General features: G+C 44.3%; 1 protein-coding gene across 1 annotated transcript in view; it reads right to left on the bottom strand.

Annotated features, from left to right (window-relative positions):
• The window catches only part of LOC122815442 (acetylserotonin O-methyltransferase-like), a 951227-nt gene that overhangs the window by 12207 nt on the left and 920210 nt on the right, over positions 1-18810 (bottom strand). The window contains exon 4 of the mRNA XM_044087939.1: positions 7097-7226. Coding sequence (XP_043943874.1) covers positions 7097-7226 — 130 coding nt within the window. The remainder of the gene's footprint in view (positions 1-7096; positions 7227-18810) is intronic.

Here is an 18810-nt window from a genome sequence, read left to right as displayed (position 1 = left end):
AGGCTCAGGGAACTCATGGGCTTGGCCCAGGAGAACCTGACAGAAGCTCAACAACAGAAAAAAGTGTGGTATGACAGGAATGCTGGAGTATGCTGTGGGGCAGCAGGTAATGGTTCTCATTCCTGTCAGACACAACAAGCTGCAAGCAGCTTGGAAGGGACCCTACAAGGTGGTAAGAAAGGTAAGTGATGTTAACTACATGGTGGAACTGCTAGGCAGAAGGCAGGGGTAAACATTGTACCATGTTAACATGATGAAACCATACCATGATAGGATGGCCCTTGTGCTGAGCATTTGGAGGAGTCTGAGGGAGATCTGGGGACTGATCTCCTCAGTGAGGCTTGGGCTGACACCTCAGTGGAAGTTGTAGCAATGTCCCAGCAGCTATCTCCTATGCAGGTTTGAGAAATCCGAACAGTGTTGCAGGAATTTGGGGAAATGTTCACTGGGAAACCAGGGTGCAGCCACCTGGTGAAGCACCAGAAGGATACAGGACCCCAAAAGCCCACTAGGCAGGCCCCTTATAGAGTGCCTGACAGAGTCAAACAGACTTTGAGGGAGGAGGTACAGGAGATGATGGAACTAGGGGTGATTCAATAGTCCAACAGTCCCTTGGCCTCCCCAGAGATGCTGGTGCCAAAGAAGGATGGCAGCACTAGGTTCTGTGTGTACTACAGGAAATTAAATAGTCACACAGAGTCAGATGCTTACCCCATGCCTAGGACAGATGAGGCCCTAGAGCAGCTGGGCGGGGCTAAGTATCTTACAACCATTGATCTTACCAAGGGTTACTGTCAGGTGCCCTTGACGCCCAGTGCAAGAGAGAAGTCAGCCTTTTTGACTCCTTTTGGCTTGTATGAGTTCACAAAGATGCCCTTTGGGATGAATAATGCCCCAGCAACTTTCCAGAGGCTGGTAGTTCATATCCTGGCAGGGGCAGGAGGGTTTGCCCTTGCTTACCTAGATGATATTGCTATCTACAGCCATTCCTGGCCAGAGCACCTTCAGCATGTCAGGGAGGTGCTGGTCAGACTAAAGAGGGCAGGGTTGACCATTAAGCTGAGCAAATGTCAGGTGGGTATGGCAGAGGTCTCCTACCTAGGACATAGAGTGGGGAGTGGTAAGATAAGGCCAGAACCTGCCAAAGTGGAAGCTATTCAGGTATGGCCAGCACCTGTTACTAAAAAGCAGGTGAAGGCATTTTTAGGGACAGCAGAGTACTACAGAAAGTTTATCCCCAATTATAGTACCATAGCTGCTCCCCTCACAGACATGATAAGGATGAACAGGCCAGATAAGGTAGTGTGAACCCCAGCATGTGAGCAGGCATTCCAGACACTTAAAGAAGCATTGGGAGGACTCCTCGTGTTAGCCAGTCCAGATTACAGCAAATAATTTATTGTGCAGGTGGATGCTTCGAACCATGGGGTGAGGTCTGTACTTAGCCAGAGTTCTTCAGAGGGGAAAGAGCACCCAGTGGTTTATCTCAGTTGTAGTCTCCAACCCAGGGAGGAATGCTATGCAGCTGTAGAAAAGGAATTTCTAGCCATAATGTGGGCAATGCAGAAACTTCAGCCTTATCTGTACGGAAGGAAATTCACTGTTATGACAGATCACAAATCCCTAACATGGTTAAACAGAGCCAGCCAGCTAAATGCCAAGTGGCAAACATGGAGCCTGGCATTGCAGTCATATGATATGTCAGTGCAACACTGCAGTGGGATTAGCAATGACAATGCAGATGGGCTGTCAAGACAGAGAATGGGGTAATATATACTCAGATATACCTAACCCTCTCAAGCAGTGTTTCTCAAGGGTCACTTGAAAAACTAGCTTGAGTTCTCCAGGGGAGCTGAGAAATGTGAAGGCTGCCAGACTAGCCAGATAGAATTTTATAGATAATTATGTCATGTTTACATATTAACTGCTGTTAGATGTGGAACTGCAAAAAATGTAACAGTGCACTCTGCTGACAGAAAGCTGACCAAGTAAAGCATGTTGTGACCCTTTGCTCTAAACATGGTGCTGAAATGTCTAAATTAAGACATTCTTTCTATTGTTTTAACCAAGAGTTATATTGCTATATTTAAACATGCAAATGTATTTTTATTCCTCTGCTTCCTGTCCAGCTGCAAGATAACAAAAGGAGATGTTAGGAATGTAAATGTAGTTTTGTTAGCCTGGGAACCCAGGGAAGTGTGAAGAATGATGTAATGTGAACCAGGAATGGGATTTTAAAAAGAGAGAATCAGAGAGCATTAAACATTTTTGTCTGGGCTATCCAACTCATCAACACTGTCTTGCTCTATATGTAAGTTTATCTTAGACTTGTGTTTTATCTTTGAAACAACTAGAAACTAGAAAGATTAGACTAAGTGTTTTTCTGTGATGTCAGAACTGTATTACTGAATTATTTTAAGTATTTCTCTGTGATCTCTCACTGTGTAGTAAGAAGTATTGTATTGTGTCTTTAGTATTTATTATTAAATATTTTTAAACTATTCAACTGTGGCTGTTTTGTGTAGAGATAATTTAAGCTCTAGAGTACATTGCATATTTATAGTGATTGCTGTCAAAGTCACTCCAAATAAGCCTTGCTGTTCAGTCACACTTACCATTTTGATATTAGTGCACATTATAACTGGACACCCTTTCATAAGGGCCTTTTAGTAACTGATAAATATTAGTGGGTATTGGCAAGTGGTACTACTGTATAATCTGGGTAAAAGGGGCACAGCTGAAGAACCTGTGCCAGCGTTCCCCAGGAGTGTCTGTGTGGTTATACAAACTCTTCTCAAAGTGTATGTGTGTGTGTGTGTGTGTGTGTGTGTGTGTGTGTGTGTGTGTGTGTGTGTGTGTGTGTGTGTGTGTGAACTACTTGGACAGGGACACGAAGCACTGGTTGGACAGAGAGGGTGCAGGAAGTTTTAGCTTGCCCACCTGGCTGAGATTTGGAACATATAGCTGTGCCAGTGGGGAGTCTTACTGGGGGACCTGGAAAGCAAGGGAGCGGCCAGCCCCGGACTGACTGTGATCTCTGTGTGCTCTTAAGGGAAATTGCACTTTACTGTGTGTATTTGTTATCCATTCCTCCTATGTGAGACGCTCCTCACTGGTGTTCATAGGTTTATAGGTTGGTACTAGGCTATCAGCCCTAAGGCCTATGCAAGCCTAGCCATAACAATTCCCTGGAATTTTTTTCCCACAATATTTACTTCTCTAGGCCCCTGTCTAGCAGGGCAACTGACATAATCCCTGGGGTGAATTTCCTATCTTTCATCCAATCATCAAGGTTCCTTTTGAAGAGGGCCAATGAGGCACTTTGCTTGACATATATGGGCAGCCTATTCCAGAGTATGAGGAGTCTCTGGGCCAGGAACCTATCCCTCCAGCATGTTTTGTTCATTGTGATGATAAGGTTTAGATCCCTGGAGTGTGTGGCTCTGAGGGATTTGGATTTCTTTAAGTGGAGCATGTCCAACAGCTCAGGGTTTGACATGGACTTGTATGTTAAGCAGAGATCACCTCTGAGTAGATGATATGCCACAGAGTATAGCTGGAGTTTTTTTAAACAGTCAGCATATGGCATCTGCTTTAGGCCTGTGATTCTTTTAGTGAGGTATTTCTGTGGCCCTTCCAGCTGTTGCAGATGTCTTGTGAGGTACATACCAAATGGGCATTATACTCTATAATGGGTCTAATGAGTGATGAGTACAGTGGGACAATGATCTCCTTTTTTCTGGATGAAAAGCCCTTAGTGATGAGGTGTGCCACATAGAAGGATTTCCTGACTGTTGTGGCAATGTGGTTATCGAAAGTGAGACCACTGTCCACTTGTGTCCCTAAGTCCCTCATCACACTTTCATTGTTTAGTGTCCTGCCACCTATGTGGTAGTTCATGGGTACATGTTTTTTTCCAAAGGGGATAACTATACATTTCTTGGCATTAAGCTTGAGCCCATGGCTCTGGCACTAGGCATCTGTTTCTGTAAGGCCCTTTTGTATAATATCCACATCATTTGGGGATTCAATAATGGCTCACAGTTTGCAGTCATCTGCAAACTTTGTTAGCCAGAGTCCCTTAGTGTTGGCCTGTCCTTCAGAGAAGTAGATGCCAAACAAGAGTGGTCCCAGGACTGAACCCTGAGGTACTCCACTTGTCACTTGTCTGGAGCTGGATTTAGAGTGGGCTACTTTTGCAGTCTGGGTTTTGTCAGTAAGCCAGTTGGTAACCCATCGAGTGACGTAGGGATTTATGCCCAGCTTAGTGAGTTTATCTATGATTCCAGAGGGGGGGGTGTTGAAGGCCTTGGTGAGGTCCAGATAGGCTGTGTGGACCGCCTTACCCTCGTCCATAGCTCTGGAGACCGATTTGAAGAAGTCAATCAGATTCAGGAGACAAGATCGGCCCTTCACAAACCCAAACTGGCTGGGGTCCAGTGTCTGGAGGTTGCCAATGTCTTTGTTTATAAGTTCCATGATAATGCATTCCATGCCCTTGCAGATCAGGCTTGTCAGACTGATGGGACGGTAGTTCCCAGGATCCAAGGCGGATCCTCCCTTGTGGAGAGGGATAACTGTAGCTGCGCACCACTCAGTGGGCACGAAGCCTGAGGTGAGGCTATGATTAAACATGACACTTAGGTGGGGGGGGGCAGTTCATTTTGCAGTTCATGTAGTACACAGCCTGGGATGTCATCTGGTCACATGGATGCTGTATTCTTAGCTTTTGAGAGGGCTGTTTCTACCTGTGTGGCTGTGATTATCGGAATTTGGCAATCTTTTGGTATTGAGATAGGCCCTTTAGGGGGTGAGAGGGGAGTGAAGTTGGCACTAAATCGATCTGCCAGGATATTGGCAATATCCTTGGGATCAGTATATTTAATGCCATTCTGTTGTAGCTCAGAGCAGATCTGAGCTTTGCCATTTAGATTCTTGACATAACTATAGAATATCTTGTGGTTGTCTTTGGAATCTTTGGCAATTTTATTCTCATAACTAGCTTTTGAGGATTTTATGAGGGATCTCAGCTTCTTACTGAGGCTGGTGAGGGAGTTTTCTGCATCCTGGGATTTTCCTCATTTCTGCAACAGTTTCTTCCTTCTGTTGTATAGTTTGTTTATAGCAGGGGACCACCAGATTGGCTTCCTTTTTTGGAGAAGAGTATCTTGGTTCTGTTTGGGATGGCACGATTCATGCATGAGTGGATGTGCTCATACAGTGCCTTAGTGTAGGATTCTGCAGTCAAACTTACAGATCCCGTCTGCATGGGTGTTGTGAAGTTTGTCACTTCACTTGTTAGTGGTGAGGAGTGAGGCTCCTTGACTGGTGTGCCAGGGCATGGGCATCACATCTATAATAATCCATTCTATGGCCTTGCAGATCAGGCTAGTTAGGCTGATGGGTCTATAATTTCCTGGATCGGTGGATGCTCCACCTTTTTGTAAAGGGATGACAGTGGCTGTCCTCCACTCAGCTGGGACAAAGATGGTACTCAGGCTTTGGTTGAATAGGGCACCTAATGGTGCTGCAAGTTCCTGCCCGAGTTCATGTAGAATACAGCCTGGGCTGTTATCGGGTCTTCATGGAGGCTGTATTTTTTACCTTTTGAGAGAGCAGTGATGACCTGATCCCTAGATATAAAGGGAGGGGGGCAGGTACTGGGAGTGTCCTGATTTACTGATGGGGGAACAAAGGGGTGAAATATTTCACCGAATCTGTCATCCAGCAAGTTTTCTGTATCTACGGCATTTGTATATGTGGTGTCCTTGACCACCAGTTCTGAACAGATCTGGGTGCTTCCTTTGAGGTTGTAGACATATGTGAAGAAGGCCTTATGATTGTCTGTAGTAGATGTGGTCAATTTGGACTTGAAGTTTGCTTTGGAGTATTTTACTAGTGCTCTTACTTGCTTGTTTAGGCTAAGGAGAGATTGCTTCCCATTTGGCACCTGCTCCTTCTTGGTACTGGACAGCAATTTTTTCCTTTTGTTTTAGAGATTATTTACTGCACATGTCCACCAGTCAGTTTTACTCTTCCTTGCAGAAGATGATTTAGTTCTGTCAGGTATTCCTGATTCCATGCATCTATATAAATGTTTGTATAGTAATTTGGTATAGTCTTGGATACTGGTGCCAGTTCCTTGAGAGTAGGAGGAGGCTGTGAAGCTGTTTATACCATCCCTCAGGAAGCTGTAATCAGCTTTGGAGAAGTTTTTTTGTTTGACCTTAGCTAGAGGGGGGTAGAGGGAGATGGTGACTTCAAGCATGACCACTTTTTGGTCAGATCTTATTAGGGAGGATGATACTGCAGGGATGCTGCAGTGGTTACTCATGTTAGTTAATACCAAGTCCAAGATATTATCACCTCTTGCGGGAGTATCAACTAGCTGTTCCAAAGCATTTGCATTGACAAAATCAAGGAATCTTTGAGCATTTCTATTCTGCCATGAATAGTTCTTCCAGGCTATGTTTGGGTAGTTAAAGTCACCCAGGATCTCATTTGTGTGCTTGAGGAAGTATGTACATGCATGGAGGTGAACTGGTATGTTTGAGGAAGTATGCACTTACATGCGAGTGACACAGAGCATCCTATGTTGACATGGGTACTTAGATCAGGAGCCTGGAGGAGGATGTTAGGGTGTTTGCTAGATATGTCGTCATTACCATTTTGTCCGCAAGAGTAAAGACCACATCCATGGCTGTCTTCTCTCTGTTCTATCTCCCGCCTAGATCCTATATGTTCCCTCATTATTGGAGAATGCACAGAATGGGGAGGGGCCTGACTTGATGGAACACAGTTGAGGCAGCCATGATTGTGCTCTTTACTCTTGCTTGTAAATAGGTGAAATCTTTCTGGTTGGCAGATAAAGATGGAATAAGCATCTAGAAAAAAGGTAAACAGCCCTTCAAGTTGTTGACTGTCTCGCAACAGTGACCTGATTTGGACGATTCCTTAGGCCCCTTTTGACATTTCCTCTTGTACTGATTTTGCCAGCCATATAAACAAAAGTGATCACACCATTTACATCTGTGCATCTTACTTGACACAGTTTCTCTTAGACCTTGTACTAGTTAAAATATATCAGTTGTCTTACCTCACTGCATGTACAGAGTGCTCGGCACATGGATAGAGAATCTCTGAGTAGAACTTTATCCATGGAAGTAAGGATTCCTTGCTGCTGTTTGTCAAATACCTCCTTGCCATCTGAGACATCTGATAATACACTGAAAAAAATTAAAACAGAATACATATTTTCTTACACTGATTATATGGATCTGTTTCTACACAGCCAAATATTTTTCCTTTATTTGAAGTGCTAGTAGTAGAGTTGTGAAAAATCTTACCATAACGGTAGATGTCCTTGCCTTCACTACTGCAGTATACTTAATGGTATGGAATTCCCTGCCGCAGAAGCCCTACATCTCACCATAACGGTAGATGTCCTTGCCTTCACTACTGCAGTATACTTAATGATATGGAATTCCCTGCCGCAGAAGCCCTACATCTGGCCAGTCTTCCAAAGACTTCTGAATTTAAAAAGTATATCGAACATCACCATATGCTCCCTGCATAACATGGGGTATAAAGGTGATGTTCAGGCTTACCAAAAGCAGAACTGATTGCCACAGGAGGAACACCAATTCAAGGAACTCAAGAGGTAACATGTACATCCAGGAAGGTAAAGAACTAGGGGGATGGAGGAAGGGAGTGAATACTGCAGCAGTGAAGGCAATGACATCTACTGTTATGATAAGATTTTACACAACTGTACTGTGTCCTCACATTCACTGCCGCAGTGTTCCTAATTATGTGGGAGAGTGCAAAAGCTCAAGAGGAAACTTGGTAAAAGGAAAAAGCCAAAAAGTCCCCTAAAAACAAAAACAACTGAACTAGTAAAACCAGCCCTAGCTCTGGAGACATCACCCAACTTGTATTGCTTGCTAAAGGTATACACAGAAGTCCTGGTTGTTGCTTTAAAAATGGAACTAATATCTAAGCCTTTGAAAAAGCACCAGCCAAAGTTACAGCTCTAGTAGAATGAGCCTTAATTGAAAAAGGAAGGCTCTTGCCAGGAAAAGAGTAACAACATGAAATAGCCTTAGAAATCCAAGAAGAAATAGCTTTCTTGGATACAAGCCCCAAAGATGTAGGATGAAAAGAAATGAACAACTGATCAGATTTTCTGATAGTCTTGGTCATGTCCACATACATTCTACGTTGTCTATGCATGTCCTAAGTAGACAGCACCCTCTCACTTTGTGGAGAGGGAAAAAGGTATGCAGACTAATAAACTGATTAAGTGATGGCTCATTAACCATCTTCATCATAAAAGAAGGGTTAGTGCACAAGGACGCTCTGTTATCATAAAAAATAATAAAAAGAAGACACGCCATCAGGGCCTGTGATTCAGACAGCCATCTGGCAGAAGGAAGTGCTAACAAAAGAACAGTCTCCCAGGAAAAATGTTGCAAGGAAGCTGAAGTTGCAGGCTCACAAAGAGCCTGAGTCAACTTCTACAAAATAAAATTAAGATCTCAGGGAGGAGGAACAGGCTTCCTGGGAGGTCTAATATTAAAGATCATCACAGGATCATAGGAGGTTACCAGGCTAATGGCCCTGGGGCCCTTACAAGCCTAGTAAAGAGTTTGTCCCCAAAAAGAAACCTCAGTCAGTACATTTGGCTCCTGTCAGTCAGAGAAACAGGTGGACCCCCTGGGACAAATTTGTGGTTTCCCATTCACTCATCAAGGTTGAGTTTGAAGAGGGTCAGTGAGGTACTCTGTTTGACATATATGGGAAATCTATTCCAGAGACAGGACAGCCTCTGGGAGACAAACCCTTCTCTCCAGCAGGTTTTGTTGATGTTGCATATTAGATTTAGGCCTTTTGAGCGGGTAATGCCCAAGGACTTAGATTTATGGATATGGAGCATCTCTAGTAGGGCAGGGTCCAAGACACTGATCCCCTCTGAGCAATCTGTATGATACAGAGTAGATTGATAGTGATTTGAGCCTGTCTGTATAGAACAGGTGTTGCAGGCCATGGATTCTCTTTGTGAGGTATGTCTATGGCCTTTCCAGTTGGTGCAGGTGTCTAGTGAGGTACATGCCAAATGGGCCATTATACTCGATGATTAGACTAATGAGAGAAGAGTAGAGAGAGATGATGACCTCTTTCTTCCTGGATGCAAAACTCTTGGTGATGAGATGTGCCACATAGAAGGATTTTCTGACCACAGTGTCAATGTAGTGGTCGAAGGAGAGGTTACTGTCAAACTGTGTCTCCAGATCTCTTATAACACAATAAAACATTCAGTGTTCAGTGGGCTCCCATCAATGTGGTAATTAGTGGGACCTGAGTTTTTACTAAAGGAGATGACTACGCATTTTTTGGCATTAAGCTTAATGCCATGGTTTTGACACCAGTCGTTGTTCTCAGTGAGGCCTTTCTGTAGGACGCCTGCATCACTTGGGGAGTTAATAATGGCTCCCAGCTTGCAGTTGTCTGCAAACTTGGTCAGCCATAGTCCCTTTGTGTTGGCCTGGACTTCTGAGAAATATATACCAGACAGGAGAGGAGCCAGGACAGATCCCTGTGGGACTCCACTCATAACTGGTCGGCAGTATGACTTTGAGTCCGCTACTTTCGCACTGTGTGTTCTGTCTGTGAGGCAATTTGCAACTCACCTAGTGATATAGGGGGTTGATGCCTAGTTTGGTGAGTTTATCAATAATTCCCGAGTGAGGAATGGTATCAATGGCCTTGGCCAGATTGAGGTAGGCTGCATGCACTGCCTTACCTTCATCCATAGCCCTGGTGACTGACTCGAAGAAGCCAACCAGGTTGAGCAGGCATGATCTCCCTTTTACTAGGCCAAATTGCATGTGGTCTAGAGTTTGGAGATTTCCTATATCTTTGTTAATCAGGTCCATGAGGATATGTTCCATAGCTTTATATATCAGACTTGTCAGGCTAATGGGGCGATAATTCCCAGGGTCTGTAGTCATTCCCCCTTGATGGAGAGGGATGACTGTGGCAGTGTGCCATTTTGTAGGGACAAAGCATGAAGTGAGGCTGTGACTGAACAGGGCACACGGATGTGGTACCAGTTCACTTTGTAGTTCATGTAGAACACAGCCAGGGATATTATATAGTCCCATGGAAGCTGTATTCTTGGTCTTGGGCAATGCAGCTTTAACCTGTGCTGCAATAATGCTGGGTGCCTAGCATTCATCTGGTATTGTGATTGCTCCTTTAGAGGGCAGAGAGGGCTAAAGATGGCATGAATCTATCAGTCAGTATGTTTGCAATATCTGTTGGCTCAGTATAGAAGCATTGTGCAGTATCTCAGAGCAAATCTGGGTATTGCCATGGAGGATCTTGATATAGCTATAGAAGGCTTTGTGATTGTTTTTAGTGTCTGTTGCAATTCAGCCTTCATAGCTGGGTTTAGAAGATTTGATGAGGGATCTCAACTTTTTGTTGAGACTAATAAGGGAGTTTTTCCAGCCTTGGGGCTTCACCTTTTTCTGCAACCATTTCTTCCTTCTGTTGTAGAGTTTATTAATGGCAGGGGACCACCAGATTGGCTTCCTTTTTGTGGAGGACAGCTTCTTGGTTCTGTTGGGTGTTTGTGTACATGTTCGTACAGTGCATTGGTGTATGATCCAACAGTCATGAACCTATTTTCCAATAGCATGGGTGCTGTGAAGTTAGCCACCTCTGTTTTTAGGAGTCCAAAGTCTGCTTTGGAGAAGTCTTTTTGAGGTGGTTACCTCTGCAGGGGGTGTGGATGAGATGTAGATTTCCATGGTGATTAGTTTATGGTCTGATCTGACCAGGGAGGGATTGACTATTGGTGTAGAGCAAAGGGTCAGCCATGTTAGTAATAACCAGGCCGTAGATGTTGCTTCCTCTAGTGGGTGTCAGGATGAGCTGTTCTAGGGCATTGGAATTGATGAATTCCAGGAAGCGGTAGGCCAGTGTATTGGTGCTTGAGTAGTTTTCCCAGTTGATAGAGGGGTAGCTGAAATCTCCTAATAAGAGAGAGTTGAGTTGGACCTTTATAGATTCCAGGGTGCTTAGGAATGTGGAGTGAGAGTCTAGGGACATGGTCGGGGACCTATAGCAGGCTATGACCTGGATCGCCATCTTACCCAATGTTAGTTGTACCTGACATATTTCAGATGCGTTATGCTGGGCTGCTAGTCTGGATGTTTGCATATCTGGTATGAATATGGAGACACCATCGCATTTGGAGCTTCGGTCCATGTTTCAGGGCCAAAAGGTGTGGAATGAGTGTTTGGAGAGGTACATACCAAAAGGAGTCTTATACTCAATTGCTGGCCTAATGAGGGAGGCGTACAGAGAGGTAATAAGCTCCTTTTTTCCTGGATGCAATCCCTTTACTTAGGAGATGAATCGAATAAAAGGCTTGTCTGACCACTGCTGCTACATGATGGTCGAATATGAGATTGTTGTCAACTTAAGTACCCAGGTATCTCACCATAGATTGTGTGGTTAGGGGGTTGCCGTTGATGTGGTAATCAGTAGAGGCTGTGCTTTTGTTGAATGGCATGTTAATAGACTTATTTTGCATTTAACTTAAAGCCATGACTTTGGCATCAGTAATCTGTTGCTGTGATACCCTCTTGCAGTATGTTAACAGAATTTGGAGAGTCAATGATAGCATCCAACTTACAGCCGTCCACTAACCTGGTCAGCCATAGGCTTTTTGTCTTTGCCTGGACCCCTGAAAAGTAGATGCCAAACAGCAGGGATCTCAGGACAGATGCCTGGATAACACTACTAGTAACAGGTCTGCTGCTGGAGGTGGAGGCACCTATCTTAACTTTCTGGGTCCTATCGGTGAGCCAGTTGGCCACCCACCAGATGAAGTAGTGATTTATGACAAGTTTTGTTAGGTTTTCAATGATGCCTGAGTGGGGGTTTGTGTCAAAGGCCTTGGCCAAGTCAAGCTAAACTGTATGTACTGACTTTTGCTCATCCAGGACCTTGGTGACAGTCTCAAGGAAGTCAACTAGGTTCAACAGGCAAGATTTGCCCTTGACAAATCCAAACTGGGTGGGATTATGTGCTTGGAAATTGCTTATGTCCTTGTTTATGAGATACATAGTAATACACTCCATGGCTTTGCAGATCAGACTTGCCAAGCTAATGGGGTGATAGTTTCCAGGATCAGTAGTGGCACCACCTTTGTGCAAGGGATAACAATGGCAGTTCTCCACTGTACTGAAATGAAGTCTCTTCTTAGGATGTGGTTGAATAGGGTGCTCAGTGGTGAAGCTTGTTATTGCTGGATATGGTGCAGAATATAGCCTGGGATACTGTCAGGTCCCATGTAAGCTGTTTTCTTTGCCTTGAAAAGGGCCTTTAACACTTGTTCTATGGAGATGTGAGATGTGGGATAAGTATTGGGGATGTTGAATGGACATTTGTGGGGATAGGGGGTGAAGTGTGTGCTGAACCTATCTGCTAGCAGGTTGGCCAAGTCAACAAGATCAGTGTAAGTGGAACCGTTAAGTACTCATTTGGAATAAACCTGGACTCTGCAATGGAGGTTTCTAACATAACTGAAGAAGGCTTTGTGGTTTCCCCTTGTTTCAGAGGCTAGTTTAAATTCATAACTGGATTTGGAGGTTTTCGCTAGTGATCTAATTTGGTTGTGGAGGCTGAGGAGACATTTTCCAATTTGGAATTTGTTCCTTTTTACCCTTAGATAACAGTTTCTTCCTTTTGTTGTAAAGCCTGTTGACAGAGTATGTCCACTAGACAGGTTTGTGTTTCCTTGAGGAGCAGGTTTTGGTTCTGTTGGGTATGACTCAGTCCATGCAGTTGCGCAGGTGCTTGTATACTGCACTGGTGTACTGTTCAGCTTAGTTGTCTGCATCATCTGGAGGGGGTGTGTGAAGCTACTGATACCCTCCCTTAGGAGGTTGTAGTCAGCTTTTCAGATGTTTTTTAGCCTGTTATGGCTGGGGAAGGGTTGGGTGTGATAGAAACTTCAGATGAGACAGACAAATGATCTGATCTCACCAGGGAAGAACATACTATGGGAGTAATGCAGCAGTCACCCATGTTGGTGAGAGCCAAGTCCAGAATGTTATCTCCCCTTTTGGGGGCTGAGACAAGCTGGTCTGGTGCATTACAACTGCTGAATCCACCAGAGAAGTTCCTGTCAGAGGAAAGGAAGAAGAGGAGCTAGAAAGTCTAGAGAATGAGCATGTTGAAGCCACACTGACCAGAAACCACTGAGTCTTTCTCATGTGAGCATGTTGAAGCCACACTGACTTCAGAAACCACTGAAACTTTCTCATGTGAGCATGTTGAAGCCACACTGACGTCAGAAACCACTGAAACTTTCTCATGTGAGCATGTTGAAGCCACACTGACTTCAGAAACCACTGAAACTTTCTCATGTGAGCATGTTGAAGCCACACTGACTTCAGAAACCACTGAAACTTTCTCATGTGAGCATGTTGAAGCCACACTGACTTCAGAAACCACTGAAACTTTCTCATGTGAGCATGTTGAAGCCACACTGACTTCAGAAACCACTGAAACTTTCTCATGTGAGCATGTTGAAGCCACACTGACTTCAGAAACCACTGAAACTTTCTCATGTGAGCATGTTCAAGCCACACTGACTTCAGAAACCACTGAAACTTTCTCATGTGAGCATGTTGAAGCCACACTGACTTCAGAAACCACTGAAACTTTCTCCTGTGAGCATGTTGAAGCCACACTGACTTCAGAAACCACTGAAGAGACTTAAACCTCAACACGGATATAAATAGGATGTGCTGGAGGGACAGATTCATCACCCAGAGACTCCCTACACTATGGAACAGAATACCAGTCCATGTGAGGCAGAGCCCCTCACTAACTCTATTCAAGAGAAATCTTGACGAGTGGATGGGAGATCATAGGTTTACCCCGAGAATCATCTCTGTGTCACTACTAGACAGAGGCACAGCAAACTAATAGGTATAATGTTCTCATCCTAAGGGGTGATGAAAGCCACACACACTCTGGCTAGGCTTATAAATGACCTAGGGCAGATAGCCTAGTACAAACCTATGAACCTATTAGGTCAAGGACCTTAGTGAGAGTGGTATTAAAATAGTCCACTGCTTGGTCCAAGTCAAGGGTGCGTATATACATATATATATATATATATATATATATATATATATATATATATATATATATATATATATATATAAATAGTTCAGCCCCCTGTTCCTTGATGCAACTGATGTGCTTGTTTCTCAAATGGAGTAAGATCCACTCCATTTGTTCATATGGTCCACTTATGCTTTCTTGAAGGGTGAGTCCATCAGCCTGTTCTTTCCTTCATAAGATAAGGATCAAGGTCAAGGGAGCAGATCTTTCATGTGAAACTCACAACAGCTCGTTACCATGCTGGGCCTAATGCATCTGCATGGCATCTGCTCCTTCATAAGATAAGGATCAAGGTCGAGGGAGCAGACCTTTCATGTGAAACTCACAACATCTCCTTACCATGCAGGGCCTAATGGACATAAGATAAGGATCGAGGTCGAGGGAGCAGACCTTTCATGTGAAACTCACAACATCTCCTTACCATGCTGGACCTAATGCATCTGCATGGCATCTGCTCCTTCATAAGATTAGGATCAAGGTCGAGGGAGCAGACCTTTCATGTGAAACTCACAACATCTCCTTACCATGCTGGGCCTAATGCATCTGCATGGCATCTGCTCCTTCATAAGATAAGGATCAAGGTCGCGGGAGCAGACCTTTCATGTGAAGCTCACAACATCTCCTTACCATGCTGGGCCTAATGCATCTGCATGGCATCTGCTCCTTCATAAGATAAGGATCAAGGTCGAGGGAGCAGACCTTTCATGTGAAACTCACAACATCTCCTTACCATGCTGGGCCTAATGGATCTGCATGGCATCTGCTCCTTCATAAGATTAGGATCAAGGTTGAGGGAGCAGACCTTTCATGTGAAACTCACAACATCTCCTTACCATGCTGGGCCTAATGCATCTGCATGGCATCTGCTCCTTCATAAGATAAGGATCAAGGTCGAGGGAGCAGACCTTTCATGTGAAACTCACAACATCTCCTTACCATGCTGGGCCTAATGCATCTGCATGGCATCTGCTCCTTCATAAGGTAAGGATCAAGGTCGAGGGAGCAGACCTTTCATGTGAAACTCACAACATCTCCTTACCATGCTGGGCCTAATGCATCTGCATGGCATCTGCTCCTTCATAAGATAAGGATCAAGGTCGCGGGAGCAGACCTTTCATGTGAAACTCACAACATCTCCTTACCATGCTGGGCCTAATGCATCTGCATGGCATCTGCTCCTTCATAAGATAAGGATCAAGGTCGAGGGAGCAGACCTTTCATGTGAAACTCACAACATCTCCTTACCATGCTGGGCCTAATGCATCTGCATGGCATCTGCTCCTTCATAAGATAAGGATCAAGGTCGCGGGAGCAGACCTTTCATGTGAAGCTCACAACATCTACTTACCATGCTGGGCCTAATGCATCTGCATGGCATCTGCTACTTCATAAGATAAGGATCAAGGTCGAGGGAGCAGACCTTTCATGTGAAACTCACAACATCTACTTACCATGCTGGGCCTAATGGATCTGCATGGCATCTGCTCCTTCATAAGATTAGGATCAAGGTTGAGGGAGCAGACCTTTCATGTGAAACTCACAACATCTCCTTACCATGCTGGGCCTAATGCATCTGCATGGTATCTGCTCCTTCATAAGATAAGGATCAAGGTCGAGGGAGCAGACCTTTCATGTGAAACTCACAACATCTCCTTACCATGCTGGGCCTAATGCATCTGCATGGCATCTGCTCCTTCATAAGGTAAGGATCAAGGTTGAGGGAGCAGACCGTTCATGTGAAGCTCACAACATCTCCTTACCATGCTGGGCCTAATGCATCTGCATGGCATCTGCTCCTTCATAAGATAAGGATCAAGGTCGCGGGAGCAGACCTTTCATGTGAAACTCACAACATCTCCTTACCATGCTGGGCCTAATGCATCTGCATGGCATCTGCTCCTTCATAAGATAAGGCTCAAGGTCAAGGGAGCAGACCTTTCATGTGAAACTCACAACATCTCCTTACCATGCTGGGCCTAATGCATCTGCATGGCATCTTCTCCTTCATAAGATAAGGCTCAAGGTCGAGGGAGCAGACCTTTCATGTGAAACTCACAACATCTCCTTACCATGCTGGGCCTAATGCATCTGCATGGCATCTGCTCCTTCATAAGATAAGGATCAAGGTCGAGGAAGCAGACCTTTCATGTGAAACTCACAACATCTCCTTACCATGCTGGGCCTAATGCATCTGCATGGCATCTGCTCCTTCATAAGATAAGGATCAAGGTCGAGGGAGCAGACCTTTCATGTGAAACTCACAACATCTCCTTACCATGCTGGGCCTAATGCATCTGCATGGCATCTGCTCCTTCATAAGATAAGGCTCAAGGTCGAGGGAGCAGACCTTTCATGTGAAACTTACATCTCCTTACCATGCTAGGCCTAATGCATCTGCATGGCATCTGGCTGTTACTGTTTAGTTGCTGATTAAGAAATCACTTACATGCCTTTGCATGCATCTGAGAATGTTCTCCTAGCCTACATGTAGAATGAGTTACTGCAGCTCCATAGCTGCTGTCAGCAATCCCTAAAAACTCCTGTTGGGAGTCTACATATAGAGCAAGTTATTGCAGCTCCATAGCTGCTGTCAGCAATCCCTAAATCTCCTGTTGGGAGTCTACATATAGAATGAGCTACTGCAGCTCTGTGGCTACTGTCAGCAATCCCTACATGTAGTGCGAGCAATTGCAGCTCCGTAGCTGCTGTCAGCAACCACTAAAAACTCCTGTTGAGAGTCTGCATGTAGAATGAGCTACCATAGCTCCATAGTTGCTGTCAGCAATCCCTCAAAATCCTGTTGGGAGTCTATATGTAGAATGAGTTACCACTACTCCATAGCTGCTGTCAGCAATCCCTAAATATTCCTGTTGGTGGTGTACATGCAGAATGAGCTACTGCAGCTCCTTAGCTGTTGTCAGCAATCCCTAAAAACTCTTGTTGGGAGTCTACATGTAGAACGAGCTACCGTAGCTCAGTAGCTGTTGTCAGCAATTCCTAAAAACTCTTGTTGTGATCAGTCACATAGCAGATCAGACTGCCTCTATCACACCAGTATGGCTAAAGCTGATACTAGCTTTTAATGGTTACCCTCACTTAGTCCTTAAATCCAGAGTTGTAGCAACATCAGTTTGTGCATTTGGTAAAGCCCCTATTTTATGCCTGGTGGTGCAGCGGTTAGCATTGTCACCTCACAGCAAGAGGTTTTCCGGTTCAATCCTTGGCTGGGGTGCCTTCTGTGCAGAGTCTGCATGTCCTCTCTGTGGTCATGTGGATTTCCTCTAGGTGCTCCAGTTTCCTCCCACATCCCAAAGACATGCTGAAGGTGGATTGGACACTCAAATTGGCCCTAGACGTGAGTGCGTGCATGTCTGTGCCGTCCATGGAAAGTTGAGCACCAGGCTGGCAACTCAACACCGTAAAGCTCTACTGCCAATAATGAGCGGACAGATGATCTGCTGTGGTGATCCCTAACTGGGAAAAGCTGAAGAAGGTAATGCCCATATTTGATGCCTGTCCAGATCGAAATTGAGTGAGAAAAGACACTTGGGTATTATAACAAAAAATTGTATAGACATCTTTGATAAACTGTGGCAGAAGAGAGGTGCACTTGTTCATTGATACAGTTAAAAATAAGATCTTCCAGCTAAGCAAAGAACAATCTATATCTCCTTGTTAAACTTTATCAAATACCTTTTATAACCTGTACAAGAAAAAAACGAAACTAAGTAACGACTGTTCTGTATACAATGTGAAAGCAAAATGCACTGCTCATGACTGAAACCAATATAAATATTTATTATAGTTTACTGTTGTCTCCTCAAAGAAATTACCAAAAATTTATAAACTTCATAAGAATGTTACTTTCAGAATTACTATGGGCAGGATTCAGGAAGCCTCCATGTAAGAGTTATAACTCTTACACGGAGGCTGCAGTTAAACGGTGTGATGTCAGCATATCATGCATATGCATGAGGTGCATGAGGCATGCTGAATCACACTCTAAGTCTTACATGGTCTGTGTAAGACAGTAGGGGGCGTGTCCGTAGGCTAAGCCCTGCAAGCGGACACGCCCCCGGAAGTCTACAATGGCAGAAAGTAAACACCCACGAGAGAGGCCATGGAAATGTGAATAAACACACTACACAACACATGCCCCACACAGACCAGCAATGTAAAATGTAAAAATGTGAACAGATATTATAAAATGTAAAATGAAAACTGTTTTAATTTTTTTTTAAACCCCGTAAATGTTTGCTAATGCGTGCGCTCGTGTGCGCGGGCGTGCCCGTAGCGCAACTGCAGTTAGCAATCAGTGGAAAAGGATATAAGAACTAAATATGCAAAGTAAGCCAAGAAGTAATAGCATAGCAGTAGAGTGTTCGGCTTAAGAGCAGGCAGGCAACGTTCGAGCCCACACAACATCCTTTTTTTTTTTTTGTAAATAAGCACTAAAAAGGCCCCTGACAGTATTGTACACATGTAAAAGTATTTTTTTTTTGTAAAATGGAATGAAATGGATCATATATTTTTAAGTAATACAAGAAGTTAAGACCATAGAAGGTAAAATAGCATGTAGCAGTAGAGTGTTCCGAGCTAAGC

The sequence above is a fragment of the Protopterus annectens genome, chromosome 1.part1 (genome assembly GCF_019279795.1).
Source record: "Protopterus annectens isolate FY-2018-M chromosome 1.part1, PAN1.0, whole genome shotgun sequence".
NCBI classification, from domain to species: domain Eukaryota; kingdom Metazoa; phylum Chordata; order Ceratodontiformes; family Protopteridae; genus Protopterus; species Protopterus annectens.
This window is presented reverse-complemented; position numbering and strand designations above follow the sequence as displayed.